The sequence below is a fragment of the Sapajus apella genome, unplaced genomic scaffold (genome assembly GCF_009761245.1).
Source record: "Sapajus apella isolate SASKATOON/1434 unplaced genomic scaffold, GSC_monkey_1.0 scaffold68, whole genome shotgun sequence".
NCBI classification, from domain to species: Eukaryota; Metazoa; Chordata; class Mammalia; order Primates; family Cebidae; genus Sapajus; species Sapajus apella.
In genome coordinates, this window is record NW_022437008.1 from 8974920 (window position 1) to 9001438 (window position 26519).

Sequence of the window (26519 nt, forward strand, 5' to 3'; positions counted from 1 at the left end):
TCATTAACACAGGTCATGATGAGGGTGCGTGTAAGGGAAAGGCATTTGACAAGTATCTTTGCTCATGTGACATTCCATGTTCACAGTGGTGACTATAAACTGTTCCTATGGTCCCCTGAGGCTGCCAACAGAGAGGGCTAGAGACTTGGGCCCCGAACCCAGTCAGTGAGAAGTCCCTGAAGTATTTTTCCTTTTTGGTCCTGAGAACTTTGTAGAGTAGGTGTTTTACAGCTGCAAGGCAGCATTTGAGCCCCCTTGTAACGTGTGCTCTAGGCGGATTAATCCATGATGGTCAAGGGATGCTGATCCAGGGCCCAACTTCTCCCGTGTACCCCATAACCTTGTCACAGAGAGTGTTCATGGACTTTCAGGCTTTGCTTCATCCAGAAAGCGGCCCTTCTATTCATATTTTCAGATTGAAAAAAATGACTTTCCCTCTTGATCAAGAAGAAAAACACCCGGATCCCACAACTGGGACCAGCAGAGGGTTTTGGGCACCCTTGCTGCATGCGTGACATTTCCTGCTTTATCTACTTCGCATGTTTTGTGTCTTCCCCTGCCTTCCAAGGGAGCTGATGATATTGCCCCATTTTTCAAGTGGGGAGACTGAGACTGAGAGATGAACAGACTTACCAAGCACACCCTGCCAAGGTCACGTGACCAGACTCCAGCCTGCTGTCCGTTCCGGTTAAATAGAGTTACCATGCGGTTGTGTGTCACACTTTCTTTTTCTTTTTTTTTTTTTTGAGACAGTCTTGCCCTATCACCCAGGTTGGAGTGCAGTGGTATGATCTCGGCTCACTGCAACCTCCACCTTCCGGGCTAAAGCCATTCTCCTGCCTCAGCCTCCCACGTAGCTGGGATTACAGGCATCCGCCACCACGCCCGGCTAATTTTTGTAGTTTTAATAGAGACAGGGTTACTCCATGTTGGCCAGGCTGTTCTCGAACTCCTCACCTCAAGTGATCCACCTGCCCCAGCCTCCCAGAGTGCTGGGATTACAGGCATGAGCCACCGCGCCCACCCGGCCGTGTGTTATGCTTTAAAGAATCAGGGCCTTCCCTTGGTTTCTTCACCCTTAAGCAGTACATTTTAAATGTGTATTCTGGAGACAGACAGTGAAATCCAGCAGTAAAAGCCCCGGCTTCCCCCTTCCAGTCCTCGTGCTGTGTCTCATCCCCTGTTCTCTCTCTCTAAGCCTCAGTGTCTTCGTCCGTGACACGGAACACATGGACAGCTCTTGCTCCTTCTTGGGCTGCTTTACAGCCAGGCAGTGATCATGTGCAGAAGGTACCCCAGGAGTGCAAGGCCCCGCAAGGTGGGCTGGGACTGCTCCCAGACAGCACCTCTGCAGGTAGATAGGAGGTGCCTGTGCATCCATAATGCGTTCTGGGCTTTTAATTCTTGACGGAAATGCTGCTTGGTGCCGAAGTGTCTCAAGGAAATAGAACAAAACAAACAAAAAAGAACAAGAATGAGGTCGGCTCTTCTATGGGGGTCGTCTTTTAATTTAAACATTTGATTTTAATTCAAAGAAATTGATTGAGTATCCAGCTTGTCCCAGGCCCTTCCTCTGCTCTGTTGGGGGGACGGTTGAACCTCCTTGCTCACCCAGCCCTCTGGAAACAAGGGACTGCCCTAGCTGCAGGGATTCTGCAGGGCTGTGGGGATGCAGAGGTGAGAACGATGGGCTTTGGATGGAGGGGACAGCAAAGCCCTTGGTTACGTGAGACGTCAGGTAGGTTCTGGGAGGTGACATGCTCCTGGTCGCATGAGCAAGCCCAGAGTGGCCTTCCCTGGGTGCAAGGGAAGCCAAGAGACACAGATCTCATAGGTTCGAGCACCTCCTGAGGAGTGGCAGGGGACCTCTGAGGCCACGGGAGCTCCATACAGCTCTGTCCCTGCTGCTGAGGTGTGGTCCGCCGACCCTTTCTCAGGAAATCCCTGCTGATCCAGTAGCAGGTCTCTCTGCAGAGGGTGGGTGTTTCATGGCTGGGTTTTAGGAGTATAACCTGGACCTGTAAGTATGCATTAGGGCAGGGATGGCCAGGAAAGCAAGTGGCAGCTGAGGGGGTAGGGGTTGTACCTATCCTGGTTTGAGTGTCCTCTCCAAGCCTGTGTGTTTCTAGAGCACTTGCATTAGAAGCAGAAAGTCCAGGCCACGTGCAATGCCTCACACCTGTATTCCCACTGCTTTAAGAGGCCAAGAAGTTGGAAGCCAGGAGTTCGAGACCAGCTTGAGCAATATAGCTAGACCCTGTCTCTACAAAAAAAAAAAAAAAATTAGCTAGGCGTGATGGTGTGTACTGTAGTCTCAGCTACTTGGGAAGGCTGAGCCAGGAGGATCGTTGGAGTCCAGGAGTTCAAGGCTGCAGGTGAACCATGATTGCACCACTGCACTCCAGCCTAGGCAACCAAGCAAGACCTTATCTCATAAATAAATAAATAAACAAATAAAAAATCAGAAAATCTAGGTTGTAGAACTTTCTGCAGTTCTTAGGAAGGGGCAAAGAGACCAAAAGGGAATAAACTACCCTTACTCTTGGTGGTCATCTTATTCAGTCTTCACAGCAGAAGGGTGGGGCCCAGAGAGGTCTCACCACACATCCGTCTCCATTGCATCACCTGTCACACAGCCACCTGCCCCGAGGAGTCCACCACAGGGACTTGAGAGGGCTGGCGACGTGATCTGCAGGGCTGTGCTCTGGGCGGATGTGGGGAGCTGGGGACTGTGCCCAGTGGAGGGGGCAGCTGGCTTCAGACACCAGGCCTAAGCCTGAAAGGAAGGGACAGACCTGAAACCTGCTGTTTCCCACGGTGGGGACAAGACCCTGCCTGTGGTTGGGGGGTACCATGCCCCCTGGATGCTTTGGGTATCGCCCAACCCCCTTCCAGGCTCCCACCTCCTGCTCCCACTGAGGTCAGAATTATGACTTCAGCATGCAATTTGCCCACGCCTCTGTTTTCACATAGTTCGTTGTCACTGTAGGTGACACTTTGACCTAGAATGCTGCGGCAGAAGAGAGTGAAGGTGGGAGCTTGAAGAGCTGTCCGGGGCCCTTTGGCATTCTGGGGACCTGGCACCTGAGGCCCCTGTGCCTCTGTGACCGACCCCCAGAGCAAGAACTCACTCTCCACTGACTGCCAGGCATGCAGCCCCGAAGCCACTTCTTGGGGCCGGGTGCTGTGTCTTCTGGACTGACGGTGCCCAATACAGAGCCTGACACACAGGAAGTGCATGCTACAAATAAAAATTCCTTTATAACTTTTAAAATGTCATGGTACTAACTGGGCATATTTGCCCATGCCTGTAATCCCAGAACTTTGGGAGGCCAAGGCAGGTAGATCACTTGAGGTCAGGAGTTCGAGACCATCCTGGCTGACATAGTGAAACCCTGTATTGGCATGGGGGTGCTTGCCTGTGGTCTCAGCTACTTGGGAGGCTGAGGTGGGAGGATCACTTGAACCCAGGAGGTAGAGGTTGCAGTGAGCTGAGATCATGCCGCTACACTCCAGCCTGGACAACAGAGCAAGACTTCCTCTCAAAAAAAAAAAAAAATATATATATATATATATATATATATGTCACAGCACTTCATGGAGGTGTGCTTGTGAACATGAACATTCCAGACGGTGCAGAAGAGCACCCTTTTCCTCCCCTTCCTTCTGCCATGTCACTCCCCACAAAGCAGCAGCCTCCTCCACCTGCAGGACAGCTGCTAACATCCAGGCCAGGATTCTTTCACTGGGTGCCCACATACAACCACACACACCCAAACTTGTTCAGAAAACAGATCCACGTTTGTGTTCATGAGACTTCATTTCTTTTCCTACCTTCTGACATGTCTTAGAGATCTTCTCATATGAGAAATTAGAGAATTATTCTTTTTAAACTTTGTATGCAGTTGGGTACACATGGCCATGAAGATGGGAACAGTGGACACTGGGGATTATTAGAAGGGGGCAGGGCAGGGGCAAGGGCTGAAAAACCACCTGTTGGGTATCATGCTCACTACTGGGGTGATGGGGTCAACCATATCCCGAACCTGAGCATCACACAATATGACTGTGTAACAAAACTGCACCTGACCTGGCGAAGTGCCTCACGCCTGTGATCCCAACACTTTGGGAGGCCGAGATGGGTGGATCATGAGGTCAAGAGATTGAGATCATCCTGGCCAACACGGTAAAATCCCATCTCTACTAAAAACACAAAAATTAGCTCGGCGTGGTGGTGCACACCTATAATCCCAGCTACTCGGGAGGCTGACGCAGGAGAATCGCTTGAACCCAGGAGGCGGAGGTTGCAGTGAGCCAAGACTGCACCACTATACTCCAACCTGGTGACAGAGTGAGACTCCATCTCAAAAACAAAACAAAACAAAAAACCCTGCACCTGTATCCCCTGCACTTAAAATAAAAGTTGAAATTATTTTTAAAAAACCTTTTTATGCAGAATAACACACAAAAAGGCCAGCATATGAATAGAAGCATAGTGTCGAATTTTCCTCAGTGAACACAAACATGCCTCCAGGGCCAGGCCCAAAAGCAGAACATTTCATACTCCAGAAACTCTTCTGCCTTTCCCCGGCTACCACCTCCAAAGGGTAACTGCTCTCCTGACTTTTAACACCGCAGGTGAGCTTTGCCTGATTTTGAAATTGACATAAATGAATTCATACAATATTTCATCGGTGTGATTCTCCTGTGTTGTTTTGGATAACGGTTTTGTCTGCAGCATGGCGCTCTAGCATATGGACAGGGCACCATGTATTTATTCATTCTACTGGTGGTGGACATTTGGGTCCTTTCCAGTTGCTTTGCTGTTGTGAATAGCGTAGCAGAGGATATCAGCGTACAGGTCTTTTGGTGAAATACGTATGTACTTCTAATGGGCCTAGATCTAGCGATAGAACTGCCAGGTCACAGAGTATGCACAAGTGTGGCTTTCGTAGATACTGACAAACAGATTTTCATAATGGTTGTAACAGTTGATAGTTGATACTTGAAAGTTCCAGTATTCGGTACCTTCTTTGACATTGGTATCTCTGTCTTATCATCCTTGTGAGTTGCTACAGAGTATTTCATGATATGGGTATACCTTACTTTGTTTAGACACTTCTTTGGTATTCTAAGAAATATTGATGGGAACACCATTAATCATAGAGGATTTTGTTTTGTTTTGTTTTTGTCGAGGGGCTATGTATGATGTATGAATGTTTTTGTAGTATGGATTGCTAGCTGGGTCAGAGTGTAGATATTTTCAATTTTGATATATACTATTAAATTATCCTCCATGAAAAGGCAAGCAAGGCACGAACCAGTTAGTGAGAGTGCTGTTCTCATTATTTTATGGTTATTTCTTTTTCTCTTTCTCTCTGTCTCTTCCTTGTGATGGATGGTAAGGTATTGAGGGATCCTGATCTGGTATAAGAAACACCCAACTCAGACTATATAAGTGTCATATAAAAATGCAAGACAGGATACTTAAGAGGAAACATATATCGTGATGCCAACTAGTCAATAGATATTATTTATATATTGGTTGGAGGAAAGCTGTTTTAATGTATAGAAATGAGTTTGAAATCTGTAGGCATGTATATGTCAGTCAAAATTATTTAAAAATTGAAACATTTGACCATCACCTTTATTCCTTCAAACAGGCTAGAATGATTTTTTTCACTATCCATCTAAACAGTGTTCACATGCACACTTTTGAGGCCTGGGTGCGTGTTAACTGAGAGCTGGGTCAATACTGAGTGAGTGCTTGTTGAGTGCTGAGTACTGGCTAAGTACTGACTGAGTACTGCTGGCTGATTGCTGGGTCAGGGCTGGGTAAGTCCTGGCTGAGTGCTATGTGAGTGTTGGGTCAGTGCTGGCTGAGTGCTAGCTGAGTGTTGGGTCAGTGCTGGCTGAGTCCTGGATGAATACTTGCTGAGTGTTGGCTGCATACTGTGTCAATGCTGGCTGAATGCTGGATCAGTCCTGGCTCAATGCAGGCAGTGCTGCAGGCCTTAAGAAGGTTACTTAGTCATGGTGGCTACCATGCAGATACCCAGTGCAGAGAGGGTAGGGCTTAACTTTTCTGAGGTCACTGGGAACATTTTCTTTCCAAGTTTTCCTTGTGGTCATAAGAGGAAGAACTTCACCAGAACTGAGATACCCTGGTGGCCTTGGCTTTTACTGGAGTATGTGACATGGGAGTGAGACCCCATGAAGAGATGCATGGCAAGTCCGAGGGCATCTGGAGCTTCTCAGCCCAGCAATCAAGAGCTGTGGAAGAAGGCAGTGGGAACTTCCACTTGAAGTGACCTTTGGTCTATGTTGGTTCTTAGCCTAAGCAGCACCATCCAAACTAAAAGAAGTGGACCAGAAGTTACTGAGGACAGTTGGCATGCCAGGCTATGCAAAGGACATAGAGGTAAAGAATGCTCTCATAGTGTATATGGAAAGAGAAAGTGTACACAGGATCAGCCACTCTAAAACTACAGGAGATAAACACCAGAAGAGATATATAATGATGCCGATAATTTCTTATATTTCTGTAGACTTTAGAATTTAAAGAGGACTTTTCCATTCATTGTCTCATCATAGAAATTAAAGAGATCACTTTCAAAGAGACAGGTGAGAAAAGACTTCCTGAGGGGACATGGAATGAGCAGGACCCTGAAGAACACGGAGGAGAGTGTAAAAAGATCAAGCATGGTACGTAAGATGGAAGAAACAGCGTCAATCAAGGCAAGATCAAAGGAAAGTTCTCAGGGAAGAGTAGCCTGTGTGTGTGTGGAGGGGGCAGTGGACCATAAAACCTAGAAGGTAAAGTGGGGCTTGGTTATGCTGGGCTTTGAATATTGAGCTAAGACATTTCTGCAGATGTGTGGTCCTCTAATGCCCCTGTGCTCTATGTAACCAAGGCCATCTTGAGCACATAAAAGTATAGCCTGTAATTCTGAGCTATTTACTTAGGTTACTTATTGTTAACCCTAAGGCATCAGGAGTGTGTAATTAGTGTCTAATACATGTTGGATGGATGGATAGGTTTTTGGGTTATTGATGGGTAGGGTGGGGTGGGTGGGTAGATGGATGGATGGACAGATGTTTTTTTGGATGGATACATTTTTGAATGTATGAATTTTTAGATGGATGGATGGATGGGTGGATAGATGGATTTTTGGTTGGACAGATGGATGAGTTTTTGAATGGATAGGTTTTGGGATGGCTAGAAGAATGAGGTGAATGGATGGGTGAGTGGGTGGATGTATGGATGGATAGATGGATGGATGGATGGATGGATGGATGGATGGATGGGTTTTTGGATGGATGGGTAAGTTTTTGGATGGATGGATGGATGGTTGGATGGATGGATGGATGAATGGATGGATGGATAGGTTTTTGGATGGATAGATGAATAGGTTTTTTGATGCAGGAATGGAAGGATGGATGGATAGATGGATGGATGGATGGATGGATGGACTGATAGATGGGTAGATGAATGGAGGGTTGGCTGGGTGGATGGGCACATGTGAATCAGTGGCTTACTCTTCTGTGTAAGTCTTAACTCTCATCTCATGTAAGCCATCCATTTACCTCCTCCGTGGATATAGCTCTTTCAGTATTAGGGAGAAAAGCCAGTCCCAGTGACAGTTTTGAGTTGCACATGTGTAGCCACTTAAAGAGGCCCATTTTAAGTACTGCTCCCACATTTTCATAGTCTGCTGTCCAATTCTCAACTGTGTTTTTCCCAGGTTTTTAGATCAGCAAGTGTATAGGCAGGCAAGAGTTCCTTGGTTCCATAAGCTGCCTCAATGAGCTGCCTCATTAAAGACATCAGCTACCCCCCTGAGAATCGCTCTGTCCCACCTCCGCAAATCCTCATGCTCCAGAGCTGAAAATGGGTAAGGCATGGCTGCTCTCAGCCATTAACAAAATTGACCACTGCTCATGTATGCAATTTGAGAAGGTCAAGCACATCCCCCTGCCCCTGATAATTCACCCAAACTCCTTTTCCACCAAGATGAGAGGATCCTTTCTTTGCGTGAACTTATTTTTCTTATTTATTGGATCCAATATAGGCTAGGATTTACCTCATGGATTTTGTAGAATAAACGGGAAAGAGGACATTGGGAAGAGGTTCACACCCTGGATTCTTTATTCTGAGTGGGCAGTGAACTTGGAAATGTATTGAACTGAGAAAGAGGAATGGGAGTGTGGCACCCACAGGTAGCTTACTTCCTTCACCACTCTTGTAAAAATGTCCCCTGGCTCCAGAAGCCTTGTTTCACCTGATAGACCATCGCTGGCTACCAGGCCAAACTGACTCCTGTCAACCCACACATGGCCCATGGCCCCACCACGGGGGTGGCTGAACAATGACTCTGCCCTGCAGCTCCCCGATGGGTTAAGGTGATTTCAGCAATGAAACGCTCCTGCAGGGCACAGGGAATGAGCCTATGGACTCCCACGGTTGGTTTGGTGCCCCGTTGGTTTAAATGTGCTTGAAGCCAAGGACAGTAGGTGACTCAGATGGTCCCCGACGTATTTATATATTCTTTGTTATCTGGAGATTTGTCTGAGGAAGTGGTTTTTGTCCTGTGAATTCGTCCTTGATACATTTATTTTTGTGGGTACTGGGGTTGGTGCCCAAACTACAGCAGAGCAAGCCTCCCAGAAGGCATTGGAAGAGAGTCATCGTAGAGATGGGGAGGCTGCCTTCTCTTTCTGATCATGGAGAGCCTCCTGACGTTCTGGCCTCCTCCTTTTCTGAGCCATCCCCCTCATGAAGGGCGCAGGGAAGGGAGCAAGATTGTTCCGGGGAGGAGCTTGCCTGGATAGTGGCACCATGGAGTTCTCACTGCAGCAAGAATTCAGAAAGAGAAGGTTCAGGTAGAGTCTTTCTTAGCTCAGTTTTGGGAGCCCCAGGTTTGGCTTCTGGAACTCCTGGACTCTTGTTTCCCATCGCCACTGGAGGAACAGGACTCATCCTGGGCTCTGAGTCTTCTGAACAGGCTAGGGCTTCCAGCAGCTGGGAGGTGTCCCGGGGAGCCTTGCCGCCGTGGGTCCTCTAGAGGAGCAGCCACAGCCTGTCATTGGCTTGTGCCACCACTGGCCACTCTGGCTGTGCCAAAGCATGGTGTTTCCTTATTCACACTGACTTTATTTACCAATCAGCTAATGCCATGCTTTTCTTGGCATGAAAGCGTTGCAGCTTTATTAACACAAGGATACCCAACTGAACAAGCATTCATCTTTCACATTACATCAAATTAGCATGTACAAAATTAATATTCCTGACCTTGCTAGTGGGAAGAGCAATCAATCTAGGGGAGGTTGTCATCCCACCGTGGCCAGCCTTCTGCAGAAGTCCTGGCCATCGGGGCTGCAGCTACCTTTTCTTTCCCCATCGCCAAACCCTACCCTTCTGGACCCTCTGGACCTTTGGGTGTTTGCTTGGTTTCTGGGGAGCTGCAAAGCCCAGCAGCGATGTCTGGAAGGCCACTGATCTCCCTGGAACCATCCAAGAATGCCATTCTCTATTTGTCCCCAGAGGCCATGACCTCCAGCATCCTAGATGGCATCTCCAGGTTACTCCGGGTGCCCAGGTGGATAGATGGAGAAAGAAGACTTGTGTTCCCCACTGAATTGTCACCTCCTGGGTACCAGGCCTAAGCAATCCTCTAGAACCATTCTGTTTTCTCCCTGCCTATTTAATAACTAGACAGAGGCCCAACATGCAATCCAATCATATTGGTTCTCCCCAGAGCGTGTTTAGCTAAGCCCCTTCCACTCCATCCCACACTTGCTCCTGCCATCTCCTCTCCCTCTACCCAAAAGGGAAGTCCTGCCTCCATGCTGTTGCTTTGAACCCCTCCCAGACGAGAACCAGGAGGGTGTACCTTCATCGTGATTTTTCATGTTCCCTGAGGGCCAGGGGGAATGTGTTTGGTTAGGGGCAATCCACGCCTGAGCCTCCTTCCTATCTATCCCTCGCACCCACCAGTGCTCCGGGCCAAGTCTGGGGGAAGCTGCCTCTGAGCAGCCCATTTTGAGGGACCTCAGAACATCTGGGGATGGCTGTAGGTCCCAAATCAGGTTTCATCAGACAGAGCTGATAGGCAAATATGGTTCCTCTGAGAAAGGAATCCCCTTGCTTCATCATAGTAAGGTGTGCAACACGTTTGCACAGCAGAGAGCTCCCATATATAGGCATAACCTAGGGGGCACAGTGTGTAAGGCACTTACAGGAGTCCTTTGTCAAGCAGAAATTCTTGTGTCAAATAGATCAGTTCATCCAGATTTTCCAGGTGTATTGAGAATCAGCTGAGATTTAGGTGACATTTTCTGGGGACTTTGAGCTTTTTCCCTGACACAGAGGAAGGTGATTCAAGGCAGAAGCCCAGTGGACACGGGCACTGGGTTCAGCCTGGAGGAGAATGTGGCCCGGGGGCTGAGGGCTGTAGGGACAGTGGCAGCCAGTCTGAGAGCCAGTGCCTGAGGTGGCCACCCCAGCTGGCACCGTGCTGCAGGGCATCTGGCTCCAACCCCCACCCTGGGAATGGGGCACTGGGGATCGCAAGTCAGTTCCATGCAATGGTGTGGAGCGGGACCGAGTCCATGTTCCTGCCTGCTTCCTTCCTAGAATCCCTGCAGCAGGGTCCAGGGCCTGGGCAGGAGAGCTGTACTTGATCAATAGCGCTAATGCTGCAGGTGTACGTCTGACATCATTTCTTCCTTCCTCACTTCCTTTCCTTGCCCTTCGTTTCCCTCCCTTTTTCTTCCCCTGTCTGTCTGACTTCCTTTTCTGCAGCCCTCATTTTAAGGCTGCCCAGAGGGAGGAGGGACAGAACCCAAGCCCCAGTGGGAGCTCTCATCCCAGCAGGGCTTGGTGCTGGTCCCCCCACCTCCTCCTTTCCTGAAAGGCAGGGAGGTCAGCATAGAGGGTCTTTATAAGAGGAGGGATGAGCCTAGGGGCCATCCCTTGGCCTTGCCTCCCAACAGCGGGCGGCCTTCTGTGCTCCCATGGAGCACAACCCCTGTGTAGTTGGTGCACCTCTGTTTGTAGAGTTTCTTTAACGTACAAAAGTCCTTTATACCCACTCCTTATGAAATCCTTGGTTGCCTGCAAACACCTAGGAGGCAGATGTGCCTGGTTGCATCTTCCCATTCTTCCCTCCCATTTGTGGATGAAGAAACTGATGTTCCCAGATGTGAAGTCAGTCATCACAGCCACAGGGCTAATCCATGGCAGGGCAGGAGCTGAGACCCAGGACCTCCCTGCCGAATATCACATTGTTTCCCAGAGAAAAATGCAATGCACAAACAGCAGGTCCTGCCCGGCTCGGTGGCTCATGCTGGAATCTCAGTGCTTTGGGAGGTGGAGGCTGGAGGATCGCTTGAGGCCAGGACTTCCAGAGCAGCCTAGGCAACACAGCAAGACCCCGTCTCTAAAAAAAAAGATTGTTTTTAATTGGCATAGTGGTGCTTACCTGTAGTTCCAGCTACTAGGGAGGCTGAGGTGGGAGGATCACTTGAGCCCAGGAGTTCGAGGCTGCAGTGAGCCGTGAACACACCACTACACTCCAGGCTGGGTGACAGAGCAGAGAATCGGCAGATCCTCTTCAGAATGCAGCTACTGCCCTCCTGGACGGCTCTCCACATTGGGTTGCTGTGGCTTTTGATTTGTCCCCTCCTGTCTCTTCCTGCCATTTCCTTGGGGTCTGTTCTGTTGTGGGCCCAGGTGTGAGGGAGGCAGGTAGGTGAGGAGTGAGAAGTGGTCAAGATGCCGTGTGAGCGTCTTGGCATTTTTCCTTGTCTAAGCACATTCTGTAGCAGAGAAGAGGACTTAGTGCCTGCTGAGCACTCAGGCATTGAAGTTGATTCCGGCTATGAGGAAAGGGCAGGAGGGTCTGCAGAGATTGCCATGCATGAGTCCTGGAGAGCCTGCTTGGGAAAACACCCTGACAGCCACCTTCCCAAGCCATCATCCTTCTTTTTTTTTTTTCTTTTTGAGACAGCCTTGCTTTGCCATCCAGGCTGGAGTGCAGTGGCGTGATCACAGCTCACTGCAGCCTTAAACTCCTGGGCTTAATTGATCCTCCAACCTCAGCCTCCTGAGTAGCTGAGACCACAGGTGTGCGCCACCATTTCCACCAATTTTTTTTTTTTTTTTTTTTTGTAGAGACAGGGTCTTGCTATTGTTGCCCAGGCCGGTCTCAATATCCTGGGCACAAGCAATCCTCCTGCCTCAGCCTCCCAAAGTGCTGGGGTTATAAGCACGAGCCACCGAGCCTGGCCCATAAGCTGTCTTCTGCACAGTTTCACGTCTTCAATGTGATTCCACCTGTGTGAGGGCTTGAGAGTGGCTCTTGGAGACTTGCAGAGGCCCCAGGGCCTTTCCTCCTGGGGCTTCCCTGGCCTTGCTGGTCTCTTTTTGTCTTCTTTGCCCAGGACAGCTCTAGGTCAGCCCTGCGGCAGAAACTGGCACCTGTCTTCAACCTGCTTCCTGCTGGCTGTGTCCTCCAGAGTTGGCTGAGTAGTTAATTTCCTTTTTGGTCACCCCTTCAGCTAGTTAAATTATTATTAAAAAACAAAACAAAACAAAAACAACAAAAAAAACCAAAACAGAACAAAAGAAACACTGGCCGGGTATGGTGACTCATGCAAGCACTTTGAGAGGCAGAGAGGGGCAGATCACAAGGTCAGGGGATCGAGACCAGCCTGGCTAACATGGCGAAACAAATATGAAAAATATTAAAAAAAATTAGCCGGGCATGGTGGCACATGCCTGTAGACTCAGCTACTCGGGAGTCTGAGGCAGGAGAATCACTTGAACCCAGGAGGCGGAGGTTGCAGTGAGCTGAGATCGAGCCATTGCACTCCAGCCTGGGCAACAGAGTGAAGCTCCATCTCGAAACAAAACAAAACAAAAACAGCGCTCTTATCCTGGCGTGGCATCTGGTGCCTGTAGTCCGGGCTACCCAGGAGGCTGAGGCGGGAGGACGGCTTGCGTCTAGAAGTTCAAGGCTGCAGTGGCTGTGATTGCACCACTGCACTTCAAGCCGGGTGACAGAGCATGACCCTGTCTCAAAAAAAAAAAAAAAAAAAAATAGAAAATACAAATCACCCTGTGTCATTTGAAAATCTGAGTATTGAGGGAAGTAGGAGAAAAGACCCGGAGTCCTCAGCATTGGAACGGACCCGTGGGGGCTCCCCTGTCCTCTTTTACCTTGGCAGCCACCTTCAGGGTCACTTTCGCACCAGGCTCCAGGCTCTCTCTGTCATAGAGTCCTGTCCACTAAAATAACGTTTCGTCCTTGTCTCGTCTCAAATCGCCATCATCCGTGTTCTTTCTCTCTATTCCTACCTCCCATGCCCCTCGGTGGCCTCTCTCTCCCCCACCCCGAGCCCTAGTGGATTCTTGGCTTCCTGTCCCATCTCTCTTTCTCCCTCTGTCCTCTCTCTGCTGGCCCCTCCTCTCTCTCTGCACCCTTCTGAAACCCCGGGAAGATTGATGGCCCCTTCCCTCCTCGGTCCTTTCTTCTCCTTTCCCTCCTTTCCCTGCCTCCTCCTCGCCCTCCTGCCTCTATCAGTTCCTGCAGCACACTCACAGGCATCCTTACGTTCAGATGACCAGAGGCACTCATTGCCGAGAGGGGTGCTTTTCTGGGCTTTCCGTAATAAGAAGACATGGAAAAAGGAATCTGTAAGAAGTTTTAGCCAGCAAAGCACCTTCCCAGGGAAAACGGAGGGTTGTAACTTCAATACCTTCATTTCAGCCCAGGAAATGCTAACGTTCACAGGGCAGTTTACTTGGAAATTGCATTGGGGAGCGCGACGCAGCTATGCTTCCTTTTCCCTTCTTTCCACCCACACCCCGTGCCCCACCCCCACCCCTGACTTGCCCACCCACAGCCCCCGTGGCGGGAGAGTGCAGGTCCTAGCCGACACTTCCTGTTCATCTTTTGGGAGAGATTCCTAACTGTGTGATGAAGGTAATTGCTCCTTTCCCAGAAACGAATTCGGTTATGCCCCAGCTTACTGTTCTATATATATATTGAAACATATTAATTTCTTTTTACCTAGCCGTTGAGTTTAGTTAATGACAACAATACATATTAATGAAAGAACTGCTGTCTCCAGACCATTGATGGCCGTGGTGGGCCAGCTCCCTTCTCTCCCAGGACGTGATACGTCTGTCATCCCCACATACGTGGTGTGGAAGCCACACAGGTGGTGAACTGAGGGTGGGGATACTGGACCTTCCTGGAGGGGCAGGTATGGATCCAACTGCGGTAGTCAGAAGGCTCTGTTGAGCTGCCCACTCCGCATTCCAGGGGCAGGGAGCTCCCTCCTTCACTTCCTGTGTGGTTCAGTGTCAGGGGACCAGGGTGTGGATCTTAGGAAATCAGGAAAATACCCTGTCTACCTCCAGCGACTCCTCCTGAGGGGTTGCAGTAGAGGGCTTGGGGTCAGAACTGGTTCGTCAGTGCAAGTGTGCTGTGAAACCAGCCAGAACTCCTGTTTCCTTTTCTGCAAAATAGAGATGATTTTTCCACCTTCCTTGACCATTGAGAGAACCAGATGCAATGAATGTGAACACAGGTCCTAAATAGGCTCGTACTATGCAGGATCCCTGTCTTGTCTTTGATTTTCGTTGTTTTGTGTGTTTGTTTTGCTTTCCATCGAGCGGCCTTCCAAGGTCGTTGTGCTATAGAACTTTGCAGAAAGCTTTTGTAAGTTTGGGAGCTTTTATTTCTCATGGATGTGTGTCTCTACCCAGGAGTCCCATTCGGTTCTGTGCATGCCAAGTTCTTCGGTTCAGGCAGTTGTCTGGAAACGTGTCCTTGGCACTCAGCTCTTGAGAGATTGATGGCTGTCTTGCCGCTTGAAGCACACACACTTCATCGGTGGGGTAAGGAGAGTGACATGTTCATGGGGAAGCGGGTGCAGCTGTTCCACAGGGGCTCACGTCTCAAAGGGAGACTCTTTCAAGGGAGGGACTTGGGGAAGCATGGGATGCAATGAGGTGCCCAGTCTGCCCCTCACTTGCTAGCCCCTGCTCACTCCTTTGCAGCTGTTGGCTTGGTTTGAATGAGAACCTCCTCCCCCTCACAGTCTAGCTGCCTCCTCCATGGGAGCCGGCAGGAGAGGTTCCCGTCTTATTAGTTCAAGAGAACAGAGGGATAGAGGGATGGATGATAATGCATTCTTTTTCTTCCACTTCCACTTTCACTTTTCCTTTCTTTTTTTTTTTTTTTTCTGGGACAGCGTCTTGCTCTGCTGCCCAGGCTGGAGTGCAGTGACATGATCTCAGCTCACTGCAACCTCTGCCTCCCAGGTTAAAGCGATTCTCGCCTCTCAGCCTCGAGTACTTGGGACTACAGGCACCCGCCACCATGCTGGGCTGATATTTTTGTATTTTTAGTAGCGACATGGTTTCACCACCTTGCCCAGGATTGTCTCAATCTCCTGAGCTCAGACAATCTCAATCGCCCGCCTCAGCTTGCCAAAGTGCTGCTAGGATTACAGGTGTAAGCCACCACGCCTGACCTATTTTTTTTTTTTTTAAAGAGACAGAATCACTGTGTCACCCAGGCTTTAGTGCAGTGGTGTCATCATAACTCACTGCAGCCTCAACCTCCTGATTCAGGTGATCCTCCTGCCTCAAGCCTCTAAGTAGTTGGGACTACAAACATATGCCACCATGCCCAGTTAATTTTTAAAAGAATTATAGAGATGCATCTTGTTGTGTTGCCCAGGCTGGTCCTGAACTCCTGGGCTCAAGTGATTCTTCCACTTCAGCCTCCCAAAGTGCTGGGATTATAGGCAAGAGCTACCACACCCAACCAATAATGCTTTCCTGAAGAGGATATTTGAGTGTGGGCAGAGCTTGAGGGACTCCAGTCCAAGGAGACCACTGATTGGGGTGTCTCCTCCCGTCTTCCATGGTGGTGTGTTCCAGTCTACCCCAGAGACCTTTCCTCATGAAGTAGCACTGCTGAACGTGCCAGTCACACGCAGACAGAACTGGTCTAGGATGGGCTTTGGGTCTCACCCCAGCATATCTGCTTTGCATTGAGATTGGCTGGACTCAGGATCCACTCAGGATATTTTGGCAACTATTTAGGAGGTGTGAAGCAGCCATCTATGATGTCCATCCATTCATTCATTCATTCATCCCACTGACATGCACTGAGTGGCCACTGTGGGCCGGACAGTAGGGTTGTGGCTGGTATCTAGGGTGTGGGGGTGTGGGGTCTGGTCCCGACCACAGAAAGCTGACAGTGCGTTGGAACATCTGGCCGTAGACAAGTGATCCCCATTGCTAAGGGGACAAAAGCTGGAGCCAAAGCCGTGTGGTCCCCAAGAGCCTTTTCCCTGAGGCCTGGGGAAGCGTGGGTTCCGCATTCTCCACTTCACTGCACCTGCCCCAGGGTTTCCAGCAGAGGAGGCAGTGCCAGAAAGTGAGGAGTGAGAGATCTTGGTGCATCTCAGAAGCTGAGAGGGGCTGGAGGGGAGCCGGGCCGAACAGCGGAGGACTTCCTTCCTGAGGAAGGAAGTCGAGGAATCTGGATGTTCTTCTGAGCCCAATGGGAAGTTACTGAGGGTGTTAAATGGGGAGGTGACATGACCAGCCTGCCGTTCCATATTAATCTCAGCAGCTTCTGCTTGGAGATGAGATTAATAGCTGGGGCTAGGGCTGGAGTCAAGGAGTTGGTTGGGGATGAGGTGAGAGATGCTAGTGGCTAGACTGTGCCCGTGTGTGAGGCTGCAGAGAGAAGGTGGAATCCTGTTACAAAGCCTGTTACAACTCCTTGCTGCTGGACATGACCCCCTGTAACCTCTTTGAAATGAGACAGCCACCATCCAATGCTCCCCTACTGCCTGTAAGACTAAGAATGGAAAGTTCTCGCCCTTAGAGAATTCAGTCAAGAATGCGCAAAAAATGAAGCAGCAACAAGGAATTTAAATAATCTCAAACACCATTGGAGACAGTAGCAGAGTTTCCCAAGGTCACACGTGATGCATTGTCAGGTGGAATCGGTAGACAGTGCCTGCCGCTGGTGGGGACCAGGTTCTCGGCAGCCCTCCGTGCCGCTGTTGACTTCTCACCACCTGCACAGTGACTGGAAACACCCAGTCTTTCCTCCCCTCCTTGCCTGATGCAGGACATGTGCTGTGCCTGCTTCCAGAAGCCCTTCCTCTATCCAGACAGGGGCTTTGCATGTCAAGCTCAGTCTAAAGAAAGCACTGAGGAAAGACCCGATTTGCTGAGTGTTGGGGAGGTTGGCGTTTGCAGAGAAGGAACCAGATTAAGTAACTTTACATCTCAGCTCTTTACCTTCTCAGAAAGGCAATAAAATGATAGACACATCGCCGAGAAAGGACCTTACCAGAATCACTCTAGTATGCCATATCATTCAGAGAGGGAGATGGAGGCCTAGAGGAAGAAAACTCTGCCCTGCTCAGTGTGTGGAAACCTGCCTGGCTCCTGTGGGTGCCTGATGCGCATTTGTGGAGCACCTTTCATCCCGTAATTCCCTCGTCTCACTGGGTCCATTTCCATTTTCTTGAACATTTTTAAAGTTCAGTAGTCAAGAGGATAAATGATTTTCTCAGAGTAGTGAAATTATTGGAAAGCATGGTGGAAGGATGGGTATTTTCTTTTATTTTCATGGATTTGTTTATTTTTGGAGATAGGGTCTTGTTTTGTCACCAGGCTGGAGTGCAGTGATGGGTCTTGGCTCACTGCAACCTACGCCTCCCGGGTTGAAGCGATTCTCCTGCCTCAGTCTCTGGAGTAGGTGGGACCACAGGCGTGTGCCCCCATGTCCAGCTAATTTTTTTGTATTTTAGTAGAGGTGTGGTTTCACCATGTTGCCCAAGCTGGTCTCAAACTTCTGAGCTCAGGGAATCCACCTGCCTTGGCCTCCAAAAGTGCTGGGATTACGGGCATGAGCCACCATATCTGACGTTTCCCTTTATTTTAATGTGGAGGGGAGAACCAGTGGGTAAAAGTCTTAGGTACCACCTAAGGAAATACACCTTCGGATCAGAAAAGAAAATGGTCATTTGAACAGGGAGTGAGGCTCCCATCATAGCCATGAGGGCATGCGCTTGTAAGTACCCTCAGAAACCATGACAAGGCCAGGGGTGGGGTGTGCGGTGAGGGCAGGTGTCTCCAGGACCCAGTTCTCCTTGGCACTAGAGTCTTTTAATCCTCCTCTGAGTTGGATCTTGTTCCCACCAGGGAGGTTGAGAGGTTGGCCTGTTCTTTCCATATTCATTTCCTCTTTGGTCATCAGACTGATCGCATGCTGACACTGCTGTGTAATTTACAAAGCATATTGGTGCATGTTGTGGGCCAGCCCGGGATGGGAGCCGGTCAGGTCATTGATGGTGCATGTGTTGGGGAGGGGTGCTCCGGTAAGCCTGGGCTGCGTTGGTGCTTGTGCAGCAGGGGTGGGGAAAGCTCTAGCCATGGGAGATGCATTGCTCCTGGGTGGGAGGTGGGCTGGCAGAGCCCCTGTGTTCCCCATTCACCTGGCAGCCTCCACCCACGAGGATTCTGTCGTGTTCACTATTGGCTCTACTTCTTCTGGCCTCTCTTAGTGGCTGCTGTGGGGCCGTTTCTCTCCCAGACTTAATTTCATGGGAGCTACTGTAATAGGAGCAAAATCCCCAGGGTGTGGGGTTTGTACTGCAGACTGGCTCCAAGGGGAGTCTGCAGGAAAGAAGGGGCTTTGATATCTTTGCCCATCTACATCACGGGCGTCTACAGCCTGAGCATTTCCCTGGGTCTCAGTGAGAGGGACAGCAGCTATGGGATTTCCTCCTCTTTTCCCATTTACAATAAAACCCTACTATGGAAACATCGTATGTGCATGTACCCCGTGCACTTCTGCAGACGGTGGGCCATGTCTAGTTAAACCCAGCCTACCCTGCTCCGGCTGTTCCCCGAGAGGATTACAAGAGAGGTTGGAGACCCACCTGGATGCTCTGACCTCACTCATACTGTGTACTCCAGCTAGGGTAACAAGCCATTGTTCCGTTCGCACAAGACTGAGTGGATTCCCAGATGCAGGATGTTCAATGCTGAAACCAGGACAGGTCCAGGCAAATTGGGATGCTTGGTACTCTGCCTTGGTACTCTGCCTTGGCTGTTCTTCCTCCAGGCCTGCCACCCCATTGGAATTTTGAGTCCAGATTTCTAGAATATGCTGCACACTGAGGAAGCCTGTCGCGGGACGGGGGGCGGGGGGTGGAGAGTGAAACGACTTCTTTTCTTTTTCTTTTCCTGTTCGTTTTCCAATGCACGAGTTCCCAGTCTTCACTGTGGCCAGCATGGGAGCCTCCAGTGGCCAGCACTGTATTTCTGTATGCATTTGGTCCTGGCCCTAGGAACAGAGTTTTTGCCATCTTAATTTGTCATCTCGAAGTGCATGACCTCAAACTTGAGGTTCCCCGCAGCACCTCACACTTAGCTGACCGACTGCAGCAGGGCATTCCCTTCTGGTCATGTGTAAAGAACATCCATGGCTCCTGCACAAGACTGTTGCTTTGTAGTTGGCAAATGAGCAGAAGCATCCCCCTCCCTGCAGCTGATATGTGTACCTGGGACAGTTCCCATCCAAGTTCACATGACATCAGTGTTGGGATTCCATGTGTCTCGACTTAGGAATCTTGGCACTGAAAGCAGGGGCTTAGGAGCAACAGAATCACACTTGTCCTGGAAGGAACGAGGAGGGGGGCCATCTATTTGGCTTCCAGGGACTCATTTCACTGGTGTTGGTTTGTTTTCTGATGTGAAATGGAACAGGGACAGATCTTTAAAGTTAGCGGAGTCAATTCCACAAACAAAGCTTTTCCTCTTTTCTGAAGAGCTTTTCGTAGAAATCAGCCTTGCAATTGGCACTGCAGCCTTCCAGCCACCTAACACGTTTACCCACTGGCCTTTCGAAGCAAACAAGTATTTAGGAGCTGACAGGACAGAGTCACTTTTTCCCCCTTTTCCTTTACCTTGAAATTGTTCCTAGCCACAGGGCTGGCCACGCCTCACAGGCCAAAAATCTACTCCGATGCAGTATGCAGTGACAGATGAGTTTAGTAAGGAGTAATGCAAGTCACCAAATCCAAGAGAATGAAAAAAAAAAAAAAATCACCCTGTTGCGTGAACACAAGTATTCTCCAGGCTCTATGTCTCTGGATATGCGTCTTTCAGAACCTGCAGGCGTGTGGCCTGCCCTCCACCTACGTGGGAATGCATGTTGGATTTACATCCCATTACATCGCTTCCAGAAAGACAGCATCTCTGTTGGATGCCCATGAAGCTTATACTGAGTAAATATTGACAAAGTAGTCTAAAGAGCAAACACTTTGACATTTGTAAGGTCCACTGGAAGGTCTTGTATATATTTATACAGCAGGAATGAGCACCGCATACCAATTTTCCTGAACTTGTTCTGACATAATTCTGCATGGAGAGTGTGTGTGCGCAGGTAGCTGTGAACGGCAGAGTGTTCACATGGGGGACCGGGCTGGGGGCTGCGTGGTAGCCGGTCAAGGTGTCGCCTCTCAACCGGAACAAACCCACACCTATCCCTGTCAGTAAACTTACCTCTAAGCTTTTCTGAGACCTACTTTTCCAGAAGGAAGAAAGAAAAAAAAAAAGCCATAAAATCTTGTTTTTCATTTATTACAATGAATGCACTTTCTTTTTACTTGGTAAAAATTTTATTGATGCTTTTATACTTTATATTTATTAAAGATTGAGCCTCAAAAATGTAATGAGTAAAAAATGCTTGCTTAATTTAAATTGTGAATCTGTCTGTTAAGAAATGCATTAGGGGTAGGAGAAGCATAAGACATATTAATTGACAGACAGGAACTGCTGTCTCTGAGGTTGATACAAGTAATTTATTACTTTAGAAATGAATGCCACCTCCAGAATGTGCTTCATTAATTTCAAATTTAGTTTTAATTTCAAGCTGTTGCCCCTTGAGAAGAATAAGGTGGCAAATTATGTTTGAAGAGCAGATTTTTTTTTTTTTTTGCTCCAAAGAAACACCACATTTTAACTATTTAATTTTACAAATAAATGTACCCATCTGGGTTGCTGTGTTTTCCTGAGATCCCAGAACATATTCCAGGTAAGATCAACACGTACTAATGCTTTTTTTTTCTTTCTCTCCTTCTCCCTCTCTCTCTTCATTCCATCCCACCTGTCTCTCGTTCATACCTGTTATCATGGCAGCGTATGTTTCCGAAGAGTTAAAGGCTGCTGCCCTGGTGGACGAAGGTTTAGACCCCGAGGAGCACACGGCAGATGGAGAGCCCTCGGCCAAGTACATGTGCCCGGAGAAGGAGCTCACCAGGGCCTGCCCCAGCTACCAGAACTCCCCGGCCGCCGAGTTTTCTAGCCACGAAATGGACAGCGAGTCACACATCAGTGAGACCAGTGACCGAATGGCTGACTTTGAAAGTGGCTCCATCAAGAACGAAGAGGAGACCAAGGAGGTCACGGTCCCCTTGGAAGACACGACCGTGTCGGATAGCCTGGAGCAGATGAAGGCCGTGTACAACAACTTCCTCTCCAACTCCTACTGGTCCAACCTCAACCTCAACCTGCACCAGCCCTCCTCGGAGAAGAACAATGGCAGCAGCAGCAGCAGCAGTAGCAGCAGCAGCAGCTGTGGCAGCGGGAGCTTCGACTGGCACCAGAGCGCCATGGCTAAGACCCTGCAGCAGGTGTCGCAGAGCCGCATGCTCCCGGAGCCCAGCCTCTTCAGCACCGTGCAGCTGTACCGGCAGAGCAGCAAGCTCTACGGCTCCATCTTCACGGGGGCCAGCAAGTTCCGCTGTAAGGACTGCAGCGCCGCCTATGACACCCTGGTGGAGTTGACGGTGCATATGAACGAGACGGGCCATTACCGGGACGACAACCATGAGACCGATAACAACAACCCCAAGCGCTGGTCCAAGCCTCGCAAACGCTCCTTGCTGGAAATGGAAGGGAAGGAAGACGCCCAGAAGGTGCTGAAGTGCATGTACTGTGGTCACTCCTTTGAGTCCCTGCAGGATTTGAGTGTCCATATGATCAAAACAAAACACTACCAAAAAGTGCCTCTGAAGGAACCCGTCACTCCTGTCGCCGCCAAAATCATCCCTGCCGCTCGGAAGAAAGCTTCCCTGGAGCTGGAGCTCCCCAGCTCCCCGGATTCCACAGGTGGAACCCCCAAAGCCACCATCTCAGACACCAACGATGCCCTTCAGAAGAACTCCAACCCCTACATCACGCCAAATAACCGATACGGCCACCAGAACGGGGCCAGCTACGCGTGGCACTTTGAGGCCCGGAAGTCGCAGATCCTGAAGTGCATGGAGTGTGGGAGCTCACATGACACCCTGCAGGAGCTCACAGCCCACATGATGGTCACCGGCCACTTCATCAAGGTCACCAACTCGGCCATGAAGAAGGGGAAACCCATCGTGGAGACGCCAGTCACACCTACCATCACAACCCTGCTGGACGAGAAGGTCCAGTCCGTGCCCCTGGCGGCCACCACCTTCACGTCCCCCTCCAGCACACCCGCCAGCATCTCCCCAAAACTGAATGTGGAGGTCAAGAAGGAAGTCGACAAGGAGAAAACGGTCACCGACGAGAAATCCAGGCAAAAGGACAAGCCTGGTGAAGAAGAGGAGAAGTGCGACATCTCTTCCAAATACCATTACTTGACTGAAAATGACCTAGAAGAGAGTCCCAAGGGAGGGCTCGATATCCTCAAATCCCTGGAAAACACAGTGACATCTGCAATCAACAAGGCCCAGAACGGCACTCCTAGCTGGGGGGGCTACCCCAGCATCCACGCCGCCTACCAACTTCCCAACATGATGAAACTGTCCCTGGGTTCGTCGGGGAAGAGCACGCCCCTGAAACCCATGTTTGGCAACAGTGACATTGTCTCCTCGACGAAAAACCAGACCCTGGTCTCTCCGCCCAGCAGCCAGACCTCCCCCATGCCCAAGACAAACTTCCATGCCATGGAGGAGCTGGTGAAAAAGGTCACTGAGAAAGTTGCCAAAGTGGAGGAGAAGATGAAGGAGCCAGATGGGAAGCTGTCCCCGCCCAAGCGGGCCACCCCCTCCCCATGCAGCAGCGAGGTCGGGGAGCCCATCAAGATGGAGGCGTCCAGTGACGGGGGCTTCCGAAGCCAGGAGAGCAGCCCCAGCCCCCCACGGGATGGGTGCAAGGACGGGAGCCCCCTGGCCGAGCCGGTGGAAAACGGCAAGGAGTTGGTGAAGCCCCTGGCCAGCAGCTTGAGCGGCAGCACGGCCATCATCACCGACCACCCGCCCGAACAGCCTTTTGTTAACCCTTTGAGCGCCCTGCAGTCAGTCATGAACATTCACCTGGGCAAGGCCGCCAAGCCCTCCCTGCCTGCCCTGGACCCCATGAGCATGCTTTTCAAGATGAGCAACAGCCTGGCGGAGAAGGCCGCCGTGGCCACCCCGCCGCCCCTGCAGTCCAAGAAGGCAGACCACCTTGACCGCTATTTCTACCACGTCAACAATGACCAGCCCATAGACTTGACAAAAGGGAAGAGTGACAAAGCCTGCTCCTTGGGTTCAGTGCTTCTGTCACCCACGTCCACAGCCCCGGCAACCTCCTCATCCACGGTGACAACGGCAAAGACATCTGCCGTCGTATCATTCATGTCAAACTCGCCGCTACGCGAGAATGCCTTGTCAGATATATCCGATATGCTGAAGAACTTGACAGAGAGCCACACGTCAAAATCCTCCACTCCTTCCAGCATCTCCGAGAAGTCTGACATTGACGGGGCCACTCTGGAGGAGGCTGAGGAGTCGACGCCTGCCCAGAAGAGGAAGGGCCGCCAGTCAAACTGGAACCCCCAGCACCTCCTGATCCTCCAGGCCCAGTTTGCCGCCAGCCTCCGGCAGACCTCGGAAGGAAAGTACATCATGTCAGACCTGAGCCCCCAGGAGCGGATGCATATCTCCAGGTTCACTGGACTGTCCATGACCACCATCAGCCACTGGCTGGCCAACGTGAAATACCAGCTTCGAAGGACAGGTGGAACAAAGTTCCTCAAAAACCTGGACACTGGCCACCCTGTCTTCTTTTGTAACGACTGTGCGTCCCAAATCAGGACTCCTTCGACGTACATCAGTCACCTAGAGTCACACCTAGGCTTCCGGCTACGGGACTTATCCAAACTGTCCACCGAACAGATAAACAATCAGATAGCACAAACCAAGTCACCATCAGAAAAAATGGTGACGTCCTCCCCTGAGGAGGACCTGGGGACCTCCTATCAGTGCAAACTTTGCAATCGGACCTTTGCCAGCAAGCACGCTGTTAAACTCCACCTTAGCAAAACACACGGGAAATCTCCGGAAGACCACCTTCTGTATGTCTCTGAGTTAGAGAAGCAGTAGCATTTGCTTTTGATAGAAAGGACTGCAGTTTGCTTTGAGGGAAACTGTGGAAGGCACCTTCAGGCCCCCTCTGACTTGTTGATCTTGGCACATGTTCTTATTTTAACTGCAGAGAATCACTCTGGGCTGGACTGTTTTGTATAACTGTACAGTGTTTAATAGAGGTGCATAATCAGCTGTTGTTACTGGTAAAATATGAAGGTTAAAATGCAGTGGTAAGTGTTTGGAACTTTGTGTAAATGGGATTTAGTTGTGAGCATCCTCCGATGCTTCAAGCTGCATGCATTAACAGACAGTTTAATTAAGCATTTATAACGAAATCAGGCACACTTTTTCCACGAGACTCGAGTGTGCTGGCATCCCTCACCTTTCATCTTTAGCCCTCTGAGTACTTTGAAGCACTTTTGCATTAATTTGGTTAAAAAATAAAATGAAATAATAATAATGTATGAAGCTCTGTTTTTTAAACTCCTTACCAGCTTAGTTATAATGAATAATATGAACCTCCATTTATGCAGGTCTGCAGGGGTATAACACGCCTTGAAATTTAAAAGAATATTATTTTCACATTGAAACATAGATGTATATATTGTATAGATTTCAGACTCTCTTATGAAACAAATGTGATTGTGGTTAAATGACCCTTTTTTCTTGCATTTATAGCAACAGTGTTTTATGCACCTGCTATGCTCTGGGCATAAGCTGTGCCTATGTATAGTGTATATTTCTTTTTTTTTTTTTTAAGGTCTATGGGTTTTGTTTTTTACATGCAAACATTGTAAATTATACAGAAGAATACCACAGATAGCATTTATAAAGTATACAGAAACATTATCTGAAAGCAAAGTATGATAGTTTGTTTTGCTATACAGTACATCTATATTGATAGAGGTTCATGTTTAAATTATACATATTTATTAGCATCATATTATCATTTGTTTTGAGCAGTCTGAATAAACGAGACCGGGAAAAACATCCCTGGCAGGCATAACTATTTTGCACATGATTTTTAAAGGTATTTATTAGAAATCAAAGAACGCTCAAAATAAACTCAGTGCTCAAAGGGTTAAGTCTATTTGAAAAGGTTAAAAAAAAAGAACAAAAAAAAAAAAGAGAGAGAACTTGTACTGTATTTCCTAAACATTGATAAAGCCTTTAAAATGTTTGTACTGTAATACTTTGCTTAAAAGTCATGAGGCATTCTGTGATCCAACCTCCTTCACTTATTTATAAGCCCTCTTGGTTGCTATTCCATATTGTAGGATGCCTTTCTATTTCAATTGGTAACTTTCTGTTTTGTTCTTCCTAATTATTCTCCCAAGATCCCACACTGCAGCTTTATCTTTAGGCTTATGAAAGGTAACCCGTGGTTACCGGCTCTCCAAGTGATTCTGTTCTTCTCCATTTTTGGCAGTTAATTTGCAGAAGTAACTGACAGCTGACACCATATGAGAACCTTTGTATAAAATATTGGCATGTAAACAGCACAGACACCGTAACACACTCTGTGCCCTGTTTGGTTGTTGACAATGAAGCACCATTATGTGACTCTTCATATAACCCTTTTTTCTACGGCAGCATTAAAATTGTCTTTTTGCTATAATTTTGTGTTGCGTTCACAATTATGTCTGAAATGTGCTACGACTAACGAGCACATTAAAATTAAATTGTATGCGATCTGTTTATGACGGAGCTGGTTGCTGCGGCTGCCAGGTGCTGGCAGTCGGAAGCTGTGCGTAAATCAGGGGGAGTTTCAGTGAACTTTGGCGTTTGGAGAGCAGGGAGCACTTACTCAGAGGCGGCTTGAATAGAATCTGCACCGAGAATAAGCATTCACAAGAAAGGAAGACATGCCTTTAGAATTAGATGCTCAGTGCAGAAGGGACATGGCCCGACCCCTAGGATCAGAGCTTCCGGTCACACCTGGTGACCTGCACAGGGGGGTTGCTGGGGTTTGATCTCCCTTCTGGATGCACAGGGGTCACAGGGGTCAGGGCCAAGTGGGGCAGACGGATTTTGGGGTCCCAGATTCTCCCCCCGGTGTTAAAACAGCCACAGAAACA

The 26519-nt window shown here is 49.2% G+C and overlaps 1 protein-coding gene across 1 annotated transcript in view; it reads left to right on the forward strand.

Annotated features, from left to right (window-relative positions):
- TSHZ3 (teashirt zinc finger homeobox 3) overlaps positions 1-26059 on the forward strand; it is a 75801-nt gene extending 49742 nt beyond the window's left edge. Inside the window, exon 2 of the mRNA XM_032249165.1 lies at positions 21251-26059. Within this exon, the coding sequence (XP_032105056.1) occupies positions 21251-24456 (3206 nt within the window). The 3' untranslated portion in view covers positions 24457-26059. The remainder of the gene's footprint in view (positions 1-21250) is intronic.
- The last annotated feature ends 460 nt before the right edge of the window (positions 26060-26519 follow it).